At 41.6% G+C, this 20,768-nt stretch overlaps 1 protein-coding gene across 3 annotated transcripts in view; it reads left to right on the top strand.

The window, feature by feature from the left end:
• The window catches only part of SEMA5B (semaphorin 5B), a 272,400-nt gene that overhangs the window by 194,678 nt on the left and 56,954 nt on the right, over nucleotides 1-20,768 (top strand). For all 3 annotated transcript variants that reach the window (XM_027678990.1, XM_027678991.1, XM_027678992.1), the window contains 6 exons: nucleotides 5,128-5,226; nucleotides 5,948-6,161; nucleotides 8,725-9,010; nucleotides 13,243-13,378; nucleotides 16,917-17,124; nucleotides 19,275-19,482. In XM_027678990.1, coding sequence (XP_027534791.1) covers nucleotides 5,128-5,226; nucleotides 5,948-6,161; nucleotides 8,725-9,010; nucleotides 13,243-13,378; nucleotides 16,917-17,124; nucleotides 19,275-19,482 — 1,151 coding nt within the window. The remainder of the gene's footprint in view (nucleotides 1-5,127; nucleotides 5,227-5,947; nucleotides 6,162-8,724; nucleotides 9,011-13,242; nucleotides 13,379-16,916; nucleotides 17,125-19,274; nucleotides 19,483-20,768) is intronic.

The following is a 20,768-nucleotide window of genomic DNA, read 5'->3' as shown; positions in this document are numbered from 1 at the left end:
TGCTCCTAGAGACCTGAACCAACATTCCGATTACTTCTGCTAAGCTATCAATATAGAATCAGCCCCTAAGTTTGATTAAAGTCCATTAAAGAAAACTTGGCTGGAAAAATCATTAGCAATTCTCTTTACTATCTATTGCACTCAGAGGAGAAAGACAGTTTGGTTGGGGCCTTGGCTTAAACTGAGTAGCAGAATTGCTTGTCCGAGGAAATAAATGTAGATATCTGAAAGTGTGTTAACAGCAGCGCTCGAGAGCAAGTTAGGTCTTGATTATTTTTTAACAAATTGGGATAAACTGCAATAGATAAATTAAATGTTTACTGCACTCTGAAGTGTCATTGAAGGGGTAACTTGGAGTTCTGTTGGGTGATTCTCTGAACTCCAGGTTTTACTCTAGGAGTTTGTGTTTCTCTGAGGATGGCAGACCATCTTCAACAGCTATTTGTCTCATACAGTGTATAACTGTGGTTTTAATCTATGATTAAAATATATCAGTATGTGATGAAATAGGGTTAGCCTAAAAAAATAATTATAAAGGAAATATCTGACAACAGTGGTTTATTCAAACTAAAATTTTAAGTAGTACCTACATATGGCTATGCTTTCAAAGAAAACTGCATCTGTACAATGAGATTAAGGGCTTATAACCTTTTAGAATGCTGGTGTTAAGAGACGACATAAGAAACAACTAAGAAGCATCTACAGCTGGATTATTCACATAATTCTGAAATTATCTTTTTGAATTTTACCTCAAACAGAAGCTGCACTAGGTCAGCCCTTCCATTTGCTGATCTGTCCACATGAATGAAGGCAGTAACAGGGCACCACTCCTGCTTCTCGAGTTTGAAATGTGCTCTCAGAGCAACCTGACATCTCTGTAAGCTAGAAAGAGACCTGGTCCTGTCCACAGTCATGGACATAGAGCATTCACAAACAGTGAATGAACAGTTACTCTAAATGTTACAAAAAATAAAATAAATGAGGATAGGCTTAAACTGAGGGGGTGGGAGGGAGTGGCTTCAGGGATATTTGTTCTGACTGAGGTCCTGTGCCTTGTAGTGTTGAGCATTAGAAGTCATGTACTCTTCCTTTCTAGGAAAACAAGGGTCATTAGACTGGAAAAAAGTGATACTTTCTAAATTTAAGGCCTTATCTCAAAGAAGGTTATTTTGAGGAAGGAGCAAGAACCTCAAAGTGGGTAACATGCAATTCATAGGAAAATCAGAGATACGCTTAATTCTCTGGCAGTGAGCCACAGGTTTTTATCAACTCTGCCATATATTTAATAATAATCCCAACTAATATAACTGAGTTATTCTTATTAACTATATAAATATGCAGTCTTCCCCTTTATTTAAATCTTTAATCTCTTGATCCCAGTAATATCTTCTGGTGATGAGATTTGCAGACTGATCATACACAGCTTTAACTGTCTACTCCATAATGTGAGAGCAGGATCCAAATATCATCTTGTCTGGACAGAGGTGGGTTCAAACTTGCCAAATTTCTGGTTATATTAAAGCCTGTCTGAATTTTGCCTCCTGGATGCCTGGAGTTTTCCAGCCATATGGAAGAAACTGCATTAAATAGCTCCTATTTTCTATAGGGGTTTGTGAGATCATTTTACTAACTAGTTGCCTCAGCTATGAATTGTTGCAGAGAGAAGCGTATTGAATGACTTTTCAAAGCAAATCCAGGCTGGTTTAAAGAACACAGAGAGAAGGCTGTTCCTTGGTATTTATTTGGAGAATGGGGTAGAAAGAGGATCTAATGTAAATCTCCCAGACAGTGTCTTGAGAAAAATCCTGCAAATTGGACCTTTTAAGTGGTTTGGTTTCTTCTTTGCTTTTGTTGGAGGCTTTCATAGACTGACATGACTGTCAATGGGTACAGCAACAAGAAACACGAAATGAGCACCATATTCCTCTTCGGGCCAGGCGGGTTAGAGAGATGTGGTCTGGTAGTTAGACCTCTGTGGCTGCCCTTCAGGAGCTCCTCTAACTCAGCATGTCACCACAGCAAGTTTAGCACCTGCATTGTTTTGGTTGAGAGATCAGGGCACATAATGTACATCTGTTTACTTTACTTTAAGTGTAGAAATAGCTTTGAGAACAGTGTATGAAATGTGCATATTATCATTGCTCTTCCTCCAGAAGAATGGAGTGCTGCTATGATCATCAGTAAGACAGGTCCAGAGAAAAATGCCTGTTCAGTTAATTCCCAGGAACAACTACAGTTGGGCATGGCCCACACCTAGAAGCATCGTTTTTAAGCAGAGTAGAGAACATCCAGTAGTCACCCCCCTTTCTGCCTTTTACAGCTAATGAAAACCAGCTAGTGGGTTTGTTGCATCCAGTACCCTGAAAAGTATCAGCTGTCCAATGTTTCCAGTCTGACACCTCACCCATACTGACTGTGCTCTTTTGCTCTTTGCAACCGCAGTTGGGAATGGGCTGGAAGTCACAGATGAAGTATCCTGGAGCAGGTTCAGACAGCAGCAGATATATTTGCTCAGTATGGTTTCTTCCTCTATTTCAGTAAATGACTTCTGCTTTGGACAGAATGGGTGCAAATAAAGCCGTGCATAATTAGGCTAAAATAACACAAGATTATACCAGCATCCAGCATCCTCACCAAGCCAGGCTACCGTGCCTAGAGTAAAAGCGTGCAATAGATACATCACTGCCAGTAGACTGCAGCACATGATCTTCCAGAGACATTCTTCTTGTGTGCTATCTTCTCAGCTGGGAAGATTTTTATAGAAATTGAAGTTTGTTAATCTGTAATACAGTTCTGTGCAAATAAGAGAATTCTCCAAATTAGGATTTTAGATTTCCACAGACAGGGCTTTAATTAGGAATACATTGTAGTAGCTAGGCAGGAGGGTGTCCAGCAACATAAATGGTTTTAGCTGGTTTAGGTCAGAAGCTGTGTTTAGACCCTGCACAAAGAAGGGAAGGGTGCAGGTGGAGGGGGAGCATATGGGTACTCTCTTATTTGTGTGAGATTTGAGTACAGAGCTGAATTCTGGGTTAGATGCCAAATCAGTCATATTCTGAAAACAAAACTCTGTTGGGAGAGGACGTAATGCTTTCTGTAATAGCATTCACTCAAGAATTTCTATTACTTTGCATTTAAATATATAGTGGTCCTAACATTATGTGGGATTGAATAACTGTGGTCTACAGAAAGAGGAATTACTTAAAGCAGTCATGAGATACAGACATCTCTAGGGCAGGGAGTAAATGGCAGGGCTCCCAGCACCGTGAAGCAATGACAGCAGAGGGCAGAGAGTCTGGCAAGCCCTTTGTCTTATTAAAGGGAGCAATGAGACCTCTATTCTCAACACACAGCAGGTGGGATGGTGCTTCTCAAGGTCCTATTTGATGGACTGATGCACAGTCACCATGACTGATCTGCTTCTGAAATAGGAAGTGTCGAGTCGACCAAGCTATTATGAATCTAAGCTCTCGTTTTTGGGTGACAAGCCTTTGGTATCTGATCCCCCGATGCCCCTGCTGAGCCTCAAGCCTGTGGCACCCTGTAGCTTCTGCCTGGGCTGGGTGAGAGCTCCTGGGCTGGCTCTGGAGTGCAGTCCCTGTGATCTTCTCCATTCGAAAGCAAGCACCATGTGTCATGCTCATGCAGTTGCTTGTCTGTGGCTAATGCTGGTGGATGTCTGCACTGAATCCTTCAACAAGTTGATTTCCATAGAGTAAATGAAAGAAGATAGAATGTAATACAGCTAAGCAAGGCCCTTCCTTTCCAGGGGATGTTTTTACACTGCTGAAACTTGCAAATGAAGTCTTCAGGGAAATGATCAACAGTGTGGAGCGTTGTGAGATAGGGAAGCTTGCAGAGTGAATGCTCCTTACAGAAGGAGAAGTGGTGTCTGCAGCTGTAGGCTCAGCTTAGTAGCAAATGATGATCTATTGGACAGAGGAAAGCAAAGCAGCCAGGATAACCCAGCTGAGTTTGTTATTTTTTAACAAGTTTCCTTTTCTGTTTATGCTACAACATAATAGACTTTCTTCACTTGGAGCCCAGTGGGTGCCATCATTAGCCTCATATCCTTTCCTCTGAGGTGGCCCCAGAGGCCAGGGCAGGCAGGCTGTGCCAGGCCCACTGCTCATCTGTTGTCAAGGCTGTTTGGATGAACCTTGGGGCAGGTGGCTCTCGACCCTCTTGCTCTGCCTGTGGGAGTTGCACGCTGGTCTCACACCTCCCTTTCCCTGTGTGTACTGTTAGAAAGTTCCCGCCTTATGTGGCCTCTTTCTCCCCTGCTGCTTAACTCCAGGAGATGCTCAGTTAGCCTGATCTGCACTCCACAGGTCTCTGGATGTGAGACTGTGAGGAGGAAAAGAGACCATGGCTCTTTCTAACAACATGAAGGTGATTTTCTGAAAAAATGCCAACTGCAGCCTTGTGCTGCCACCCCTACTCCAGCATGGGACAGCAGGAACCCTGCACCTTTGGGGACTGGCATGTGGAGGGAGCTGCCTATTTGTACCAGCAAGTGGTCATGCAACTGAGAAGAGAGAATTTGTTATTTCTCACTGGCCCGGCCTTACAAAGAGACTCCCGCCATGGAAAATCCTGAGCACACAATCCTCTGGGAGGCAGGAAATCACAGCCTGTTCAAGCATGAGATTCTTCTGACCAGCCTGGTCAATTAAAGAGAAGTTCCTGCTGTTTTCCTGCTGGCATTGGTTTGAATTATAGTGCAGACAGACCCGCTGTCCTTCACTGGAGTCTGTGTCTGGGTAATGTTTTCAAAGCTGCAGCATTACTGGGAAAATAGGTCAGAAGTATCATGGAAAGAGGGAGAATTTCTCTTCCAATCTAAGCAGAGCACAGAAAGAGTCATTTGTGTAGTTATGAGACTCAGAGTCAACCTGATGGATAACATCCTATCCGGGGACTATGCAGAGCTATGGTTAGAGAAATAACCAGCAAATCGGGCTTGCTCACTTAGACCACTAGCTCCCTACAGCTGTGCACTGCTTGATGCAACAAACCTCAGCCCAAGTTAGAGCTGAGGAAGGTGTATTCTAGCTGCAGCACAGGTATTTTTATAATGTAATAAAATTTTCAAAAATCCTTTGTCTCTGTCTTGTGTCCCTATAGGAAGAGTGCCAGAACTATGTCCGAGTGCTGATTGTTTATGGCAAGAAGGTTTTTACCTGTGGTACCAATGCCTTTTCACCAGTGTGTTCCAGTCGACAGGTCTGTTTTGCCTCTTTTACAGTGATGGAGAGGGCTGGATGCATGCGCTGGGGAAGTCCAGTCATTTGGCAGGGCATCATGGCTACAGAGAATATGTTCTAAATGTAGCTGACCTGAAATTATTTTGGTTTTCTTCTTTGGGTTGCTTTGGGGCAATGAGTATATCTGCAGTTGGGGAACTAAAAGCTTGTTTTATGGGTAAGTTGGATCTGGACAAAGTGTTGCTCATGTAAACCTTGAGTATGGTGCTGAAAATGGGGAATATAGACAAGCTTACCTGTCTGAGCTGAATACTTAAAAGTTTCTTTAAAATAAATGACAAAACTCCCTTTGGCTGCAACAGAGGCGGGAGCAGGCCCAGGGCAATGTTTATTTTTATGGTTTTTAATGGCAGTATGTATTCAGGGGGTGTCTGTGGAAGATTAGAAACCTGTGCTAGCACCAGGAGCACCTGATTACACCGAGCACGTTGGGGCTTTATTGGCAGTGGATTTACCCTTCATACAAAGCAACAGAATCAGTGAGGCTCAGACACAACTTCTTATATTGGCAAATGATGGATGTAAAGATCAATTTATAGTCATCACTCACATTACATTCTCATAGCTACCTGTTTTTTTAAAATCAGGTTTCTGCTTGTAGGCACTCATGGGCAAACTGAATTCTCTATGTCAGTAAGAAAGCCAGATGCTCTTTAAGTTCTCTTTTCTTTTAAATACAGGTAGGAAATCTCAGCAAAATCATTGACAGAATTAATGGAGTGGCTCGGTGCCCATATGACCCTCGGCATAACTCGACAGCTGTGATTACATCACGAGGAGAACTGTATGCTGCAACTGTGATTGATTTTTCTGGACGGGATCCTGCTATTTACCGCAGCCTTGGAAATGTTCCCCCACTTAGGACAGCACAATACAACTCGAAATGGCTCAATGGTAAAGTCATGTGGGTCACATCTGAGCAAAAGATGTATTAAAGTCAGCTTGACAGGCTTGTAAATCTTTCCCTCTCTTTTCATATTGAGATCCAGAGGTATGATGGGAAAGGGCTTCCGGTGCAATAATCAATGCAGCTTGGAAGACATTTAAAAAGAGCCTGAAAGTATTCCGGAGAAGTTGATTTAGAATACAGAAAGTGGGTCTTACAGGTTACTTAACATATATATGGGTCTCTGTCTTGTGAGATGACCAAATATATCATTTTAACAAGAAAACCACTCGAAGATCTGAAGATCAAAACCAACTTAAAGCATCGTATTGTTGACCCAGTTCTGCAGAATGATAAGCACTCTCTACTTCCACTGACTCAGCTGAACATGGTTGGTTTCAGTGCAAGATCAGTCCAAAAATGAGAAATTTCACAGCACATTATGTTCCATGTGAATTCATGCTGATGTGGATTTATAGTTATTAAAAGCAGCTCTTACCCCAGTGTGATACCCTGCATCAAGCAAGCTATAGAATTTCAACCAGTAATCCCTGCACTGAGTCCACACAGTTCTGACTGGGGCAAAGCACTTCTTGTCTAAGCAGAGCGTAGTGATGGAGATCCCAGTATTCTCCCTCTCTCCTTTTACCCAGGTAAATTTGACAAGATAGTCAGAATCTTTCTATTAGATTTCAGGACCTTTCAATTAAAGATAAGAGCAGTGGGATTGTGCACTGTCTGGAGCTTAAAGAGGCTGAACTAAGACTTCTGCAGGCATACTGAAGCCAGTATGGAGATCCGGAAATTTAGGAAAAGGATGTCATCAGGCAAGACTGTGAATTAGGACCAAGAAGCATCATAGCTCATATACACTCAATAGAAATAGGTTCCTCTTGCCTGCACATGAATGCAAGATTCAGAAGGAATCCACATGGTAAGAGGGAAGTTTAAGAAAGACAAACAGTAACTGAGGTTCTAGAATGTGACTGGAAAAGCTAATGTGACTCTTGGATTTATAACCTGGTGCAGCATTGGTGACATTGGAGTAATTTCATCCTGTTCTGGCCACTTTTCAACAAGAAACAGAAAACTTGAAGGTGATTCAGAGAAGAGCCTTGCAGTGATTTGATGCTTGGAAAGGCTGCCTCACAGTGAGAGACTTAAGGAGCTCAATTTATTTATCTTTCTGAAAAGGAGATAAAAGGTGTTTTGTTCTTGATATGGAAGTACTTACATCAAGAGAAGATTTCGGACAGGATAAAGTTCTTTAATCTAGCAGACAAGTCATGACAAGCACCTGTGATTGGAAGCTGAAACCAGATAATGTCAAATGGGAAAAGAAGTACAGGTTGCAGCTGGGTCAGTCTTTAGTCATTTGAACAAGTCACTGAGGAAAGTGGTGGATGTAAAGCCATGTGACATTGTCCAGTAAGATCAGATCTCCTTCAAAAGATGTGGTCTAATTCACCTGTTAGTTACAGGATCCGATGGTGGAATTACAGGGTGAAATTCTCTCGTTCATGTTAGACAGAAGGTCAGATTGGTGATCACAACAGTCCCTTTAAGGTTCATGATTTATTTGAAGGAGAAAGTTTGATGAGAGATGTTTTGCAGTGCCTTTCCTTCTGTACCATCATCTGCCTCCCAAACCTGCTGTGCAGCAGCAGCCGCCTGCCTCTCCCTCAGCCACAACTCTGTTCTTTCACTCCTGGTCTGCAGCATTAAAGGAATTCTGTACTTCCCTTTTTTCTTCTTCCTTTGAGCATTACTCAGAAATGAACACTGTAAAAGCGCTCTATAAAACAAACATGGTTTTTTTTCTGTTTGGTCAAATATTATTCATTGGCCAACCTTTTCCCTTTGCCAAAGAAACTGTTAGGATAAAAGACTATACACTTTAAAGCCTTGTTAAATACCCAATTAAAATATTCCCTACTAGACCAGTTCCAGGTTATTTTCAATTCTTGTGAAAATAATAACAATAATTCTAGGAAAAAATGCATTAAGGAGAGCTTGTTTCACTGCTGCCAGTCTGTGGCATGGGTTTGTTTTATGGACATAAGATAATCTTTTGTGCCTAGAAACTGGAAAGGTTTCATGATAAAAGCCAGATGTGACTGTACTGGGAGAGTAGGTTGAATGTTTCAGTGCAGCAGCCTGGGGAATCGGGCAGATGCATGCAGCATATTTAACACATCATAAGGTGCACTTCAGAAGTGAATAGGTGAAGGAGCCCAATGGGAAGACTTTATGTTGTAAAATGAGTATAGGTACAGAGAGTAGTCGTGCATATGCAAAGTGTTGAACTCTACTTTCTCTGAAATCAGTAGTAGCTTTGCCAATAAAGTGGGGAAACTATGGGATCTTTCCAAGATCTGAAAAAAGGTACTAGAGTTATATCCCCATATATCATTATTCCTATCTACTTTTTTTATGTCCTCTGCTAACTCCTTGTGGTCCCAGCCTTGACAGCCTGCATAAAGGGAGCTGGCAGCGCAATGCAGTGAGCAAGTCAGTGAGCATTGATTGATTTCTAACCTGTATAAATCTCTTCAAATGTTTGTTTTTCAGAGCCTAACTTTATTGCTGCCTATGACATTGGTTTGTTCACCTATTTCTTCTTCCGTGAGAATGCAGTGGAACATGACTGTGGGAAAACAGTGTATTCTCGTGTGGCAAGGGTTTGCAAAAATGATATTGGAGGGAGATTTTTGCTGGAGGACACATGGACAACCTTCATGAAGGCCAGACTGAACTGCTCCCGTGCTGGAGAAATCCCTTTCTATTACAATGAATTGCAAAGCACCTTCTACCTTCCTGAGCAAGATCTGATCTATGGTGTCTTCACTACTAATGTGTAAGTTGTACTGGTTTTACTGCCCTTCTTCTATACCCAGCAGTCTGAGGCTGACAATATATTGATTTCTTAGACAGTCTGAGCAATCATTTTTGAAAGATCCTTTGGTTAACACGAAGGGATAGGTCTGTGATATCCATCACAGCAACATAGCCTTCAGGACTATGTTTTTAATCCATGGTTTATAGATTCCTGGAGTCCATAAAAGGTGACTGTGCAGTTCTAGCGTAACTTAATTTGATATAAACCTGGGCAGTGAACAGACTACTGACTTTTTGTAGTGACAATGCAACTTGTGTAGTTCAGGGGGATGATCTGAAAATAAACAGAAAAGTATAAGTGATTTCCATCCAGGCTAACTGCCTGGACAATCTGACACAACTGTGCAAATATTGAAGTTGGCCCGTGAGAGGGACTGGTACATACGCTTGGGAGTGAAGGACTGAGAGGAGAAGAATGAGGCAGATGGGATCACAACAGCCTAGACTGAAATCAACATATATTGCTGTTGAACAACACTGTAATAACAAGGTCACGCAGGCCACAAGGCATTTGACATTTCCAAGGGGTGCTTAACCTCTGCTACAGACTATTTCAGGTCTACAAATCAAAAGCAGCGTTGGAACTCTGAGAGGAAGGCATGATTTCTGATACTTCATAATCACCTCTTCTTGGCTTGATATTGAAAAAACTTGTAATTGGAATGATTTAGTGTAGGTGTGAAAGCAGAAAGGAGGAGAGGAGTTAATTAAAAAATATATTAAAAAACTCATAATGTATATTTTTAAGTCAGGAAAACTCAAATAACTTTTTCTCTGACGCCCAAGGCTAGGATGATAAGTTTCAAGCTATAACCACTCCGCCTGGTATTGAGTTTCAATAATACATGTTCTCTAGGGGGGTGTTAGCCTGATGTGTAAACTAGAGAATGAAAATCTGAGTGGTTACTCCTCGCAGCAAATGCTCCAAGTACCTTCCTCATGGTGGGTAGCCAACTTCTTTGGGGGTTTTGTGTGCAATGGTGTACTGTGCAACGTGAATAAGGGCCTGTTCCCAAGAAGCCCACTGTAAACCAAAGAAGTGAAACCCTGCTAAAGCACAAGCCTTCCTGTTTTAATGTGTCACCTGCTGGGGTGACTGGGTTTGAACTTCAGCCCTTGAAGTCACAAAGCATCAGCCCTAACTTCTTGAGCTGAAACACTGTTGGGAGTTTCACTGTGAGTCAACAGAGCCCAAATGTTATTCCCACTCTGTAAATTCCAAGAAATAGGGAGGTGTTTGGCCACCCTTATCCATCTTCATGTTTTGTTTCTGCTCCAACAAAAAAAAACCAACCTTGCCAACGTCAGTCAAAAGTGAGCCAGTGAAGAAGCAACTGGAAAAAATGAACATGATTGAGCACTGCACCTTCACCGTGGACACTGGGGAAGGTCTGTTCTCCAACTGAAAGGCACGAGTCATTCTCTAAAAACATTTAGAGGACGTTAGCCAAACATCCTGAACATTAAAAGGAAGCCTGCCTACTGCTTTGGGCACTTGAGCGGACCTTTCTTTTTTTTTTTTTTTGCAATTTGAGAGGACTTCTGTGCCCATAGTGATAATGTTTTATCTATCCATTTGTTCATCCAGCCAAGAACAAAAGTTGGAAATGAGAAAATTACTAATAACTGTATTTTATTTATCAAAATGGTGATGTTTTTGGACTATAAGGGGGGAGACATAGACTAGCTCTGGTTGAAACAGTTCACTTCTGCTGTGTCTGTCACCCAGGTTTAACATGAGATGTGATGAGTGTTATCTGTCTCCTGTGAGTACACTTAAGTCACTCTTCATACATGAGGGATGTACATCCTCTCCTGTATCTTGTATCTTCTGGACACAATATAAGATGTAACATTTCTGTAATTGAAGAAATTAGTTATTGATAATAGCTAAACTTATATCAAATAGCATTTCGGGTCTACAACATGGTGTTCTTTTGAGAGTTCAAACAGAAAATATTCCAATTTGTCATCCAACTAGAGAAATAATGGTAATTATTCTTTTAACTTCCACTGGGACTTAGATCGTGCTGCATGAGCTCTGCATACCAAAGAGGGTTAATGTATGCACCAGTTTGAGTTTCTTTACAATAAATACCAATGCATCACAAAACTATGTCATTTTTTGTTTACAGGTATTTTTTATTTTGGAAGGTTCATGTTTAATGAATTTAAGGTCATCTTCTAACAAAGGGGAATTAGTGGTTTTGGTGACACCCACACATAGATTTATTGCTTCATGTTATGTTATACCCAGCTGAATCAGTGGGAAAGAGAGCTTTTGGGGGAAGCTGCTGATGAAATATTTAAGATGTTTTTATTAAAATTTTTCTGGGAGGTAATAGAGACAACATTAAAACCTGCTTGAACTTAACCCATTCTCTAAACCAGCTAGTTAATCATAGGAGGTAGGATATGGGAATAAAGGAGGTTGCACTTCACACCAGGAAAACACAGGGGCTAGCTGCACCAGTTGGTGTCACTGGCTTGAGACTGGGATCAAACTTTTCATAAGGAGGGATGGGAAATACGCCAGGCCACAGATGAAAAGGAAAATGGGCCACAGATTTAATGGAAAACCTCTTTCCTTTGTCCTTTCCAGCAAAAGGAAAGGGCTAAACTATGGAGTCCTTAGGAAGGCCCTAAAAATATCTGGGTTTTTTTCTATGTATTTTTGTTAGATTAGTGGAATTTTATTCTTTCTTTTCCTTTTTTACTTTCTTTCTCATTTTTTTTTCTGTGTTCGCCTCAAGGCATTTACTTGCCATCCATCATTAGCTTTGTCTTAAGAGCTGCCATCTGCGAGCTCTGCGTCAGCAGTGTTCAGACAAAAGTGGAGAAAGGTTTGCCTGGCGTTGCTTTGACATGTCCAAAGTGAGCTGCTCCATCACTCTGGGGATGGAAGGGGCAGGGGCAGAGCAGAGAATGGGAAGGCAAAGCAGGAAGTTCTTCCTGATGTTGTACTGCTTGGAAGAAATATGCTGTAAAAGAATCTGTTTCTTGGCTTTCCAGGCTGGGATTGAGGAGAAAGGCTTTTTTGTGTGCAAGAGAGTGTAATTATTGGCTTAGTAAAAATAAATGTGTTCTTTTCAGAGAATTCAAATTGCTTTAATTAGCAGAAAGATACATACAGCAGGACTTGGGTTATTTAAGAGGCACCGTGACGAGTCAGTCTCTTATGCTAGCCCTATTTTTAGTTTTATTCTGATATCTTTTCTCTTAACCTTGTAGTTTTCCTTAAAAAAAAAAAGGTGGGGGGAAGGGATGAAGTGGGAGCAGGTTTGAATTTCAGGTTACCATTTATCAAATATCCTTCTTTGGATTGATTTCACTGAGGTGCCATCGCCATCTAGGAAGTGCCCTCCAACCCTCTTGAGGCAAAGGCACTGAGCTGGCTGGGGACCTTGCACAAATTGGTCCTCCAGGACTGAAATGGAACAGCAAAGGCCAACTGATCTGTGTGTCAATCTGACTGGGCAGCAGAGCATCCCTAAAACAAAGTCCCTTCCAAAGAGTCCTTCCTACATCAGCATTTCCCTAGCTGTGCCTCCCCTGGCTGGTGTGTGCGTGGTGAACAGTCTGCCTGAGACAGATGCTGTTCCCAGCTGGGAACACAAAGAAGTGAACTGTGGTCATTGGAAACAGAGGCTTTCATGAGTTAGAAAGACCTTTATGTGTGCTGAGCTGCTGTCACAACCAGCCTGGTTTTCACTGTCACCCTTTCCCTTCCCCTGCATATATATATTTATAATATTACGTGATATATTTTATAGCTGAAGATTTCAGGAACCTGTAGAAACAGCACTTCACCTTGAGAAACACCAAGAGATTAAAAATCAGGTTGTTTGTAATCAATAAAGATAGATGGGTTGTTAAAAAAATAAAAATAAAACCAAACACAAATAATTCATGCAAATTAAACTGTATTCACCTTTCTTGTCAAAACTGCTCCCATGGCCCTTAAATCACTGACATTTTAAAACCGAACTTAAAATTCATTCTCAAAATTGTCACGCAAGTCATCTGCATTTTACAGTTTATTTATTTATTTTTACTCCCTGAGAGATTGGCATCACTGTACATCTATCTAGCAATTTACATGTATTTTATTTGAGTGGAGTTTGATGTCTGTTATGATGAAAATGTCAATGTTCTAATGATTAAATTGATTTTTTTTCTCCCCTTTTCCAGAAACAGCATAGCTGCCTCAGCAGTGTGTGCCTTCAATCTGAGTGCCATTACTCAGGCATTTAATGGCCCTTTCCGTTACCAAGAAAACCCAAGATCAGCCTGGCTGCCAACGTTAAACCCCATCCCTAATTTCCAGGTACTGCTGTTGCCCTTCAATTTACTGCAGTCCCTTTTACGTTCTGTCACTCCGTTGGGTTGATTTGTGTAGGGTTCATTTTTCCAGGTGGACCCACAGTGCAGATAAATTGTATTTCTCCATATTTAGGAGTGGTTTAGTCTGTGGAACTCCTTGCCACGTTATTGAGACCCCAGGATTCGTGGCAAAAATTTAATGGTTTAACCGATAAGAATGTTCTGATTTTTTACAGTAATGAATAATTTAAATCACTGTTACACTTGTCACTGACACGTGTACTCTGAGAACGTGATTCTCACAAGGGGACACAGAGACATGTCTCCACCAGAGCTGGGAAGGATTGAAAGCTGAAGCTGGACAAAGTCAAACTAGAATGGAGACAACCTATATTTTTTAAACAAGAAATGTAATTAACCACTGTGACTCTGGAAGGATGTGATGAATTTTCCATCACTTGACAGGGCCCCTAAGGCTACCAGTGCTTCAGTGGAAGATGGATGACTTTCTAAGACATGGTAGCTCAGCGAGAAGTCATGGACTTGTTGCCACAGTAACTGGTGGAGAAGGACACATGAGGATTGTTACAGGGGTTTCTTCTCAGCTTAAAAACACTTGGTTTTAGGAATTAGCAACTTTTCAGGATTATCAGTTAAAGCAAATTTGAAAATTATAAAACAGCTTCAGTTGCTTTATGTCCAGATCCAGTCAGTGCGGTGCACAGTATGTGTGTGACAGCCCCAGCAAACTTCAGTCTTCTGACGCATGAGCCCATTTTACAGCTCAGTACCTATACACCTGAGGAATCCTAGGGAGGATGAACTTGTATTCCTGTCCTTGCTTCCCCATGGTAAATCCTTTCATCCCAATTGTAAGAATCTGGCTCTCCTTTACTATGGCAAAGGTGCTGTGGCTGCCTGCAAGTGCCATCTGCCTTCAAGCTGGTGATGTCAGGGACCTTCCAAAAGGAAGTCTGCAGTCACCTGAAATCACAGTAAGAGCAGATGGGAGGCATGTCTCTGCTGCAGGCAGGGACAGGCTTTTCTTCCTGCTGAGGAACCTAATTTCTGCCCCTGAATTCCCTCATGGCACCTGACTGAGGGCTTCTGCACTTACAAGGTGGGACAGGTTTGGACTCTTGATCACCCTCTCATCTTGGTGCACTCAAAAACCAAGAAACAAAACTTCTCTGAAGGCCGAGCCATGCCAAACATGGCAAGGCTTTTTTGTTGTTTGTGTGGTATGTTTGTTTGGTCTTGTGTGGTTTTTTTTGTTGTTGTTGTTGTTGTTGTTTTGTTTTTTAGTTTAAAGGGAATATTAAGGCTAGCTGAAAATCAAGGACTTTCTGTCCCTCACATAACCCAGAAGGAATAGAAAAGGACTTTGGAAAGCATTTCCATGTAGTGAGAAGTATCAGATAAAATGTGGAGTGTAAAGATTGCAGCAGCAAGATGAAAGAAAAGGGTCAGAGGAAAATAAGGAAAGGAAAAGGAGGTATGTGGCAGACAAAAGGAAGATTGCAAGAAGAGATTAAGATGTTTTTCAAGTACAGAAGGAACAAGAGGTCATTGAGGGGCCTTTAGGAGATGACAAGGGTAATTTAGTGACAGAAGAGGTAGATATTGCAAAAAAATTAAATTAGTTTTTTGCCTCAGTGTTCACAAAGGAAGATGAAGGAAGCATGCCAGAATTTTTTTTCTTGTGGAGAGGAAGGAGAAATACTGAAGGATACAGAGGATCAGGACAGTGCAGATAATCAGGAAATTAGAACAAAACAAAATAAAACCAAACCAGAGGGATGCTGTGTCAGCACATGATCTGCCAGTAGACCAAAAGGATTATCTGTGACTTGTTGAGAACAGAAAACAAAACCAACAATGACATTCCTGCCACTAGGACTCCTTTTAGGTGGTACTCTAGAAAGGAAAGTGAGTGGGGAGAAAAGCATCCAAAGCAAGACAGTAGTGAGAACCAGAAGGAGTATAGGATACAGCAGAAGAAAGAGATCTAAAAACTCTTGAGAATGTGGGATGAGTCATGAACTAAAAAAAGACTCTTACAGTAGAAAAAAGCATTAAAACCCACCTGAGGACACATCAAAAACGTACTGATGTTTCTTTAGTCTGGCTACTCAGGAAGATGCTCAAGTTGATTAAAAAGTGACCACGTTCATAGGTGGTGAGAATTAGTATAACTCTGTTCTCCTAGTTCACACAACCTCCAAAATATTGTAGGGCTTAGTACGCCAGACATTGAGATCCGTATTTATTGTGTAAATGTGTGCTAAATTCCTGACAACTCATTTTAGCACATAGTAAGAGAAGGTCTGTGTGGTGCACTTGGAAAGGCAGCCGTACTGCAAAGAGTTGCTTTGATGCACATCAAGAGTATGCACATGGGAAATTTTTACACTGTAGCTGGAGTGCTGTAAATCAACATCCTAATTCTCAGTATTCGACTTCCAAGGAAAGCCCAAACATCTGGACCCAAAATGAAGAAAAATAAATTTGTGGGATTTTTTTCTAGTGAAATTACTCAGGTGTTAGTTACTCAGTGAGAAACAAAGTTGTTCATGTACTGAGTATGGGAGTTGGCAGGATTTCTGGTTGTACCACTGACTCCCATAGTCTTGGGCAAGACAAATAACCAGTCACCCAGCTGCCTTTTGGAGTAATAAATTTTCTGCCCACCATGCATGACATTGTGGGGAAGAGTGAGATTCAGCCCTAGCTACTGACATGACACTTGCACTGGCTTTTGAAAATGCTGAATTCTAGTGATTTTAAGATAGAAACTCAGGCCTTAAAATGCATGATCCACCATGCAGGACTTACGCTAGTGTTTGAAAGACACAAGATGAGCTCTCTTCTTCCCCTCTATTCTGGTTGGACGAGGAATTGAGTCCTATTTCAGTGCAGCCCTTGGTGCTGGAGGATGGGTGGACATGGCTTTCTGTGAGGATAGAAGAGCTGTATGCGGGGAGGGAGGACGATAGTGGATAACTTGCCTTGAATCAGATGGAAGTGGGGGGGGTCTGTTCAAAAGGGATCAAAGAAAAGCAGTGTGGCAAGTTTGGTTCTTTGATGCAAAACATATACATTTTCAGGTTTTTTAAACTCCATTTTTTATTCGTTGTACAGACTGAGATGCCAGGTAGAGTCTGAAGATTATTTGAAATGCTTCAAGGATTTATTACCACAAAAACTTTCTCCCCACTGCTAGCTTTAAATCTTTCTACAGCTAGTTTTAATTCTTTCTTTTTCTCCCTGGTTTGCTAATACCTTTTGCCCTTCTGGTGTGCTGCCTGAGGGTATCACAAGGAAATGAAACTCCACACTGCTGGTCAGTCAACAAGCTGGGAGAAACATTTTTAAAGAGTGGGTTAAAGGCCAAATCTAGGCTAAGGACCTATGATCAGGCTATGGGCCTGATCCTGTGACCCTTACACAGACACATCTCCCCAGGAAATCTACAGGACATGAGTTTCCATATTGGAGTGGGGAGAAAATGCATTTGCTGAAGTTCAATCTTCCATATTTAGTGTGGGACGCTGAATGATGACAGCCCTAATGAGAACCTGACGGAGAGAGTCCTGCAGGATGCACAGCGCCTGTTCCTGATGAATGATGTCGTGCAGCCGGTGACTGTAGATCCGTACGTGACTCAGGACAGCATTCGATTTTCCAAACTGGTGGTTGATATTGTTCAGGGGAAGGATACTCTCTACCACGTGATGTATATTGGAACAGGTAAGGGTATCAGGGCTTGAGACAGTTCCCTCCACTTGCCTGTAGACCTAGCAGCCCTGGGAGCCCAGTCGTGATGTCCTTACAGACTTGTCATTCAGTATGATTTTGGCACAAAACTGCATGGAAGTTAGTTTGCCTGAGTAAATTAAAAGCAGGATGGAGTACTTGAGGCACAGTCCCAAGTGATCAGACCATAAATCTACATTGTGTTTAAAAACAACATTTCTCTCCGTCTTATAAAAACATGTTTCAACTACTCAGGCTAATACATAGCAGTGGGGAAAGAGCAGAGGTCGCTGGAATGCTCTGTGGTTTCACACCTGTAAGTTGCTTCTCTGTGCTATGACATACTCATCTCTTGAGTAAGCAATAATAATGCTTAGCCTCCAGGCTTGCCCAGGGTTTTAATTATGTCTTTCTCTGCACTTCCACGTACCTACTGGTGTATGACTCCCAGTGTTTTTGGGAATGGGCATGCACTGAAGTGTAATGCAGATAGGGAAGCTGAGGCAAGTGCTTTTTTTGTGGTAGCATAGCAAGCCAGTGGTAGGATTAAGTATATGATTTAGTCTCTTGATTTCAACTGCTGTCCTCTAATTAGCAGGACACATTTCCTCTTCTGAAAAGCACAGATATCTTGGATAAATGAAAGATGCTGAAGAAGGACAAAGTGTTATAAATGGTTGTCTTAGCCCATATTCATACTAATGATAGAGGTTAAATTAAATAGTTTGATTAATCAGAGCATATGGCCAGCCTCATGGGTATAATGTTGTTATCCTCTATTGCAGAAGCTTTGACTTTAGAATAAGATGGATTGCCTCCATAAGTGTTAGTTTAATCTCACATCTGAATGCAGAGTCATTGCCTCATTCTCATGTTCAGGAGAATGGACCTTCAGGACTGTGTCATAATTTATCTAACTTTTACCACCACTTATTTCAAAGTGATCATCTTGGATGTGTTCTAGCAACACTCTCACCGTGGAAGCCTCCATAGACATTGATTATGATGAAAAGACTGTACTTAAATGGAAATACAACATGGTTCTGCCATTTTGATATCTTGATATATAAAGTGAGGAGTCCAAGCTACAAAGCCCGAGAGAAAGATGAAACAGTTTTTGCTTCATATCATTAGTGTAGAAAGGTCCACTGCCATAACCTTACCTCCTGATTTGCGTTTGCTTTCTGGCCCTAGCTAGTGGTGACTGACGAGGAAGGTCTGCTGGAAACATTTAAACCAGTGAAATGCTTCAGTAGAGACAGCCCTGCCCAGAGGCAGCCCTGAACACAAAGCTAGTCCGGAGACAAACCAAGCCTAGACTTGGGTTTGTCTTGTTCCACACATAAGGCCCTCCTAAGTGAAAGAGAAACTTCACATGGCAGCCAATCCCACCACTGAAAATTGCTAAGGTTTGGCACCAATGCAGAAGTTATCAGGACAGAAAGATTAAGCTTCAGGAACAATCAGGGTTGACAGACCTCTTGGGGGTTTTAATGAAAAATGATGTGGTTGTCCCCCTTTCCCCAGCATTAACCTCCCACAGTTTAGCAGATCTTTAAATTGCTTAGTTAAGAGCACTGTGAACACAAACATGTATGTTTCTGTGTATGCAGTGCTCATCCCCTTGTCAAGCTGGCAGGATTGCTTCTGCCAGGAAGGGGATCAATTAGGTCCGTGACCCATGCAGTCATTACAGAGGCCTCAGGGATTTCCAGCAGGGCTGCTGCATCTGTTGTCATTTGTCATGGCATCAAACCACACCGATCTGCTCCATAAACCAATAGAAATACAGACTCAAGGCACCAGAAATGATCCCGGCAATCTTAGGTCACCTTGCTATGTAACTCACAGGTAATGGGACCAGACTCCTCTGCTTCAGTGCTCCAACTGGGAAATTATTGCCAGGTGCTCACTCTCCAGATGGTTCACATCCTTCTGAGTTCCCATTAAAATGCATTCTCAGGTGGTTTCTGCTCAGTATTGTAATGATGTAGCTCCCACTCTCTACCATGGGCAGCAGGTGACCCAGAACTAGGTTTAAAGCAGCTCTGTAAAGATGACATCAATATTTCACTCTTTGGGCAGGTATGAAATGAAGTCAGTGCCTCTAAGATTTACTTGTGCATTGTTTCTTGTTCTATTAGAGTATGGCACCATCTTGAAGGCCCTTTCTACCACTAACAGGAGCCTAAGGAGTTGTTATTTAGAGGAAATGCAGATCCTCCCTGATGGACAACGGGAAGCAATCAAGAGTCTCCAAATCCTGCACAGCGACAGGTCGCTCTTTGTGGGCTTAAATAATGGAGTGCTAAAAATTCCTCTGGAGAGATGCTCCATGTACAGAACAGAAGGGTAAGTAAATTTACAGTTCTGATATATCCCACTTCAGGTTAAAAAGGAAAGCACCAGGGAAACATATTCCAGGCTGATTCGGTTCAGAAGGCTTTTTTTTCATCTCTAAGTGACAAAAGACACTGCTGAAGTGTATCTCCTGACAGATACATTCATGACAGGAGCAATGAGGATAAGCAGTGTTTTTTTGGTAAATATTAATTAGTCCTCATCAGAAATTAATTGTATGTTTACCAAGGAAGCGCTTGCAATATTTATTTCTTTTTTTAAAAAAAACTTGATATTTCAGTGTTACTTTTATTAAGTTCATGTGTTTTGCTGGTGGTTCTTGTTGGCAGTAGGGTTGAAGGTTTCTGAATTTGGGTTGCAGCCAGCCTTTTCTTGCTTATCTGAGTGATCACCTCTCAAACATATGATGAGGCTAGGGCTGGGCTGTGTGGCAGCTTGTTATTGCTTTTGGAAATCAATAGCTCATCTCAACTATGTGTGACACCTCTTACACCTGGAGAGATTCTGTGCCTTGATTGTACCTTTTAAAGGGAGTAGGAAAAATACCTTTTTTTAATTGTCAGCCCTGGCTGCAGAGCAGTTTTCCACCCAGAAGTGTGAGGAGAAGGTTTTTGCATCCAAATGGCACCCCTCCATTTAAGCAGGTGAAAGAGTCTGATACCAATTGATTGAGACAGATGCTCAAATAACCTCAGTGAGTGTGTAGTGTGGTCTGCAGCAGGCAACTGCTTGTTTACGTCTCTTGAAAATAGTTCTCCTTCTCCTCTCATGCTTTTGCCTTGCTTTCCTTGATGAGAGTTTTGTGTGAAACTGATGTCCTCCGTGCTAGACTAGAGGAAGGATTTTGTTAGCAACCTCTAAACGGATTCCCTCTTCCATGGCCTACTGCAAGATGTCCCTGTTCTCTTGCCAAAAAAACTGATATAAAAAATGTCACCATAATTTTATTTTCAACAAGTAGAGTTTATCAGCTTGTACTAAATTCATGCATGTCTAAATATAAAAATTATAGCACTTTCTATTTTCACTGAACCTCTTAATTATCCCTTTCAGAAAATATAACTTGGTCATTATTGAAGATTGACACAGAAGTGTTTAATGTGTAAAGGTTTAGTTGCTGATACAAAGAGATGGACACAAAAGTGTTTAGTAAGAGAAAGAGAACCACAGCTGGAAAATGCCATCCTGTCCTCAACCCTTAAAAGCAGAGATTTTAAAAGGTAGAACATAACAGCTGTCTTCTTTGGGCTGTTCTGGAGAGTTTCAGTTTGAGAATA

The sequence above is a fragment of the Neopelma chrysocephalum genome, unplaced genomic scaffold, assembly GCF_003984885.1.
Source record: "Neopelma chrysocephalum unplaced genomic scaffold, ASM398488v2 Primary Assembly neopelma1_44, whole genome shotgun sequence".
Taxonomy (NCBI): domain Eukaryota; kingdom Metazoa; phylum Chordata; class Aves; order Passeriformes; family Pipridae; genus Neopelma; species Neopelma chrysocephalum.
The sequence above is the reverse complement of the archived record's forward strand: the minus strand, read 5'-3'. Positions and strand labels throughout refer to the sequence as shown.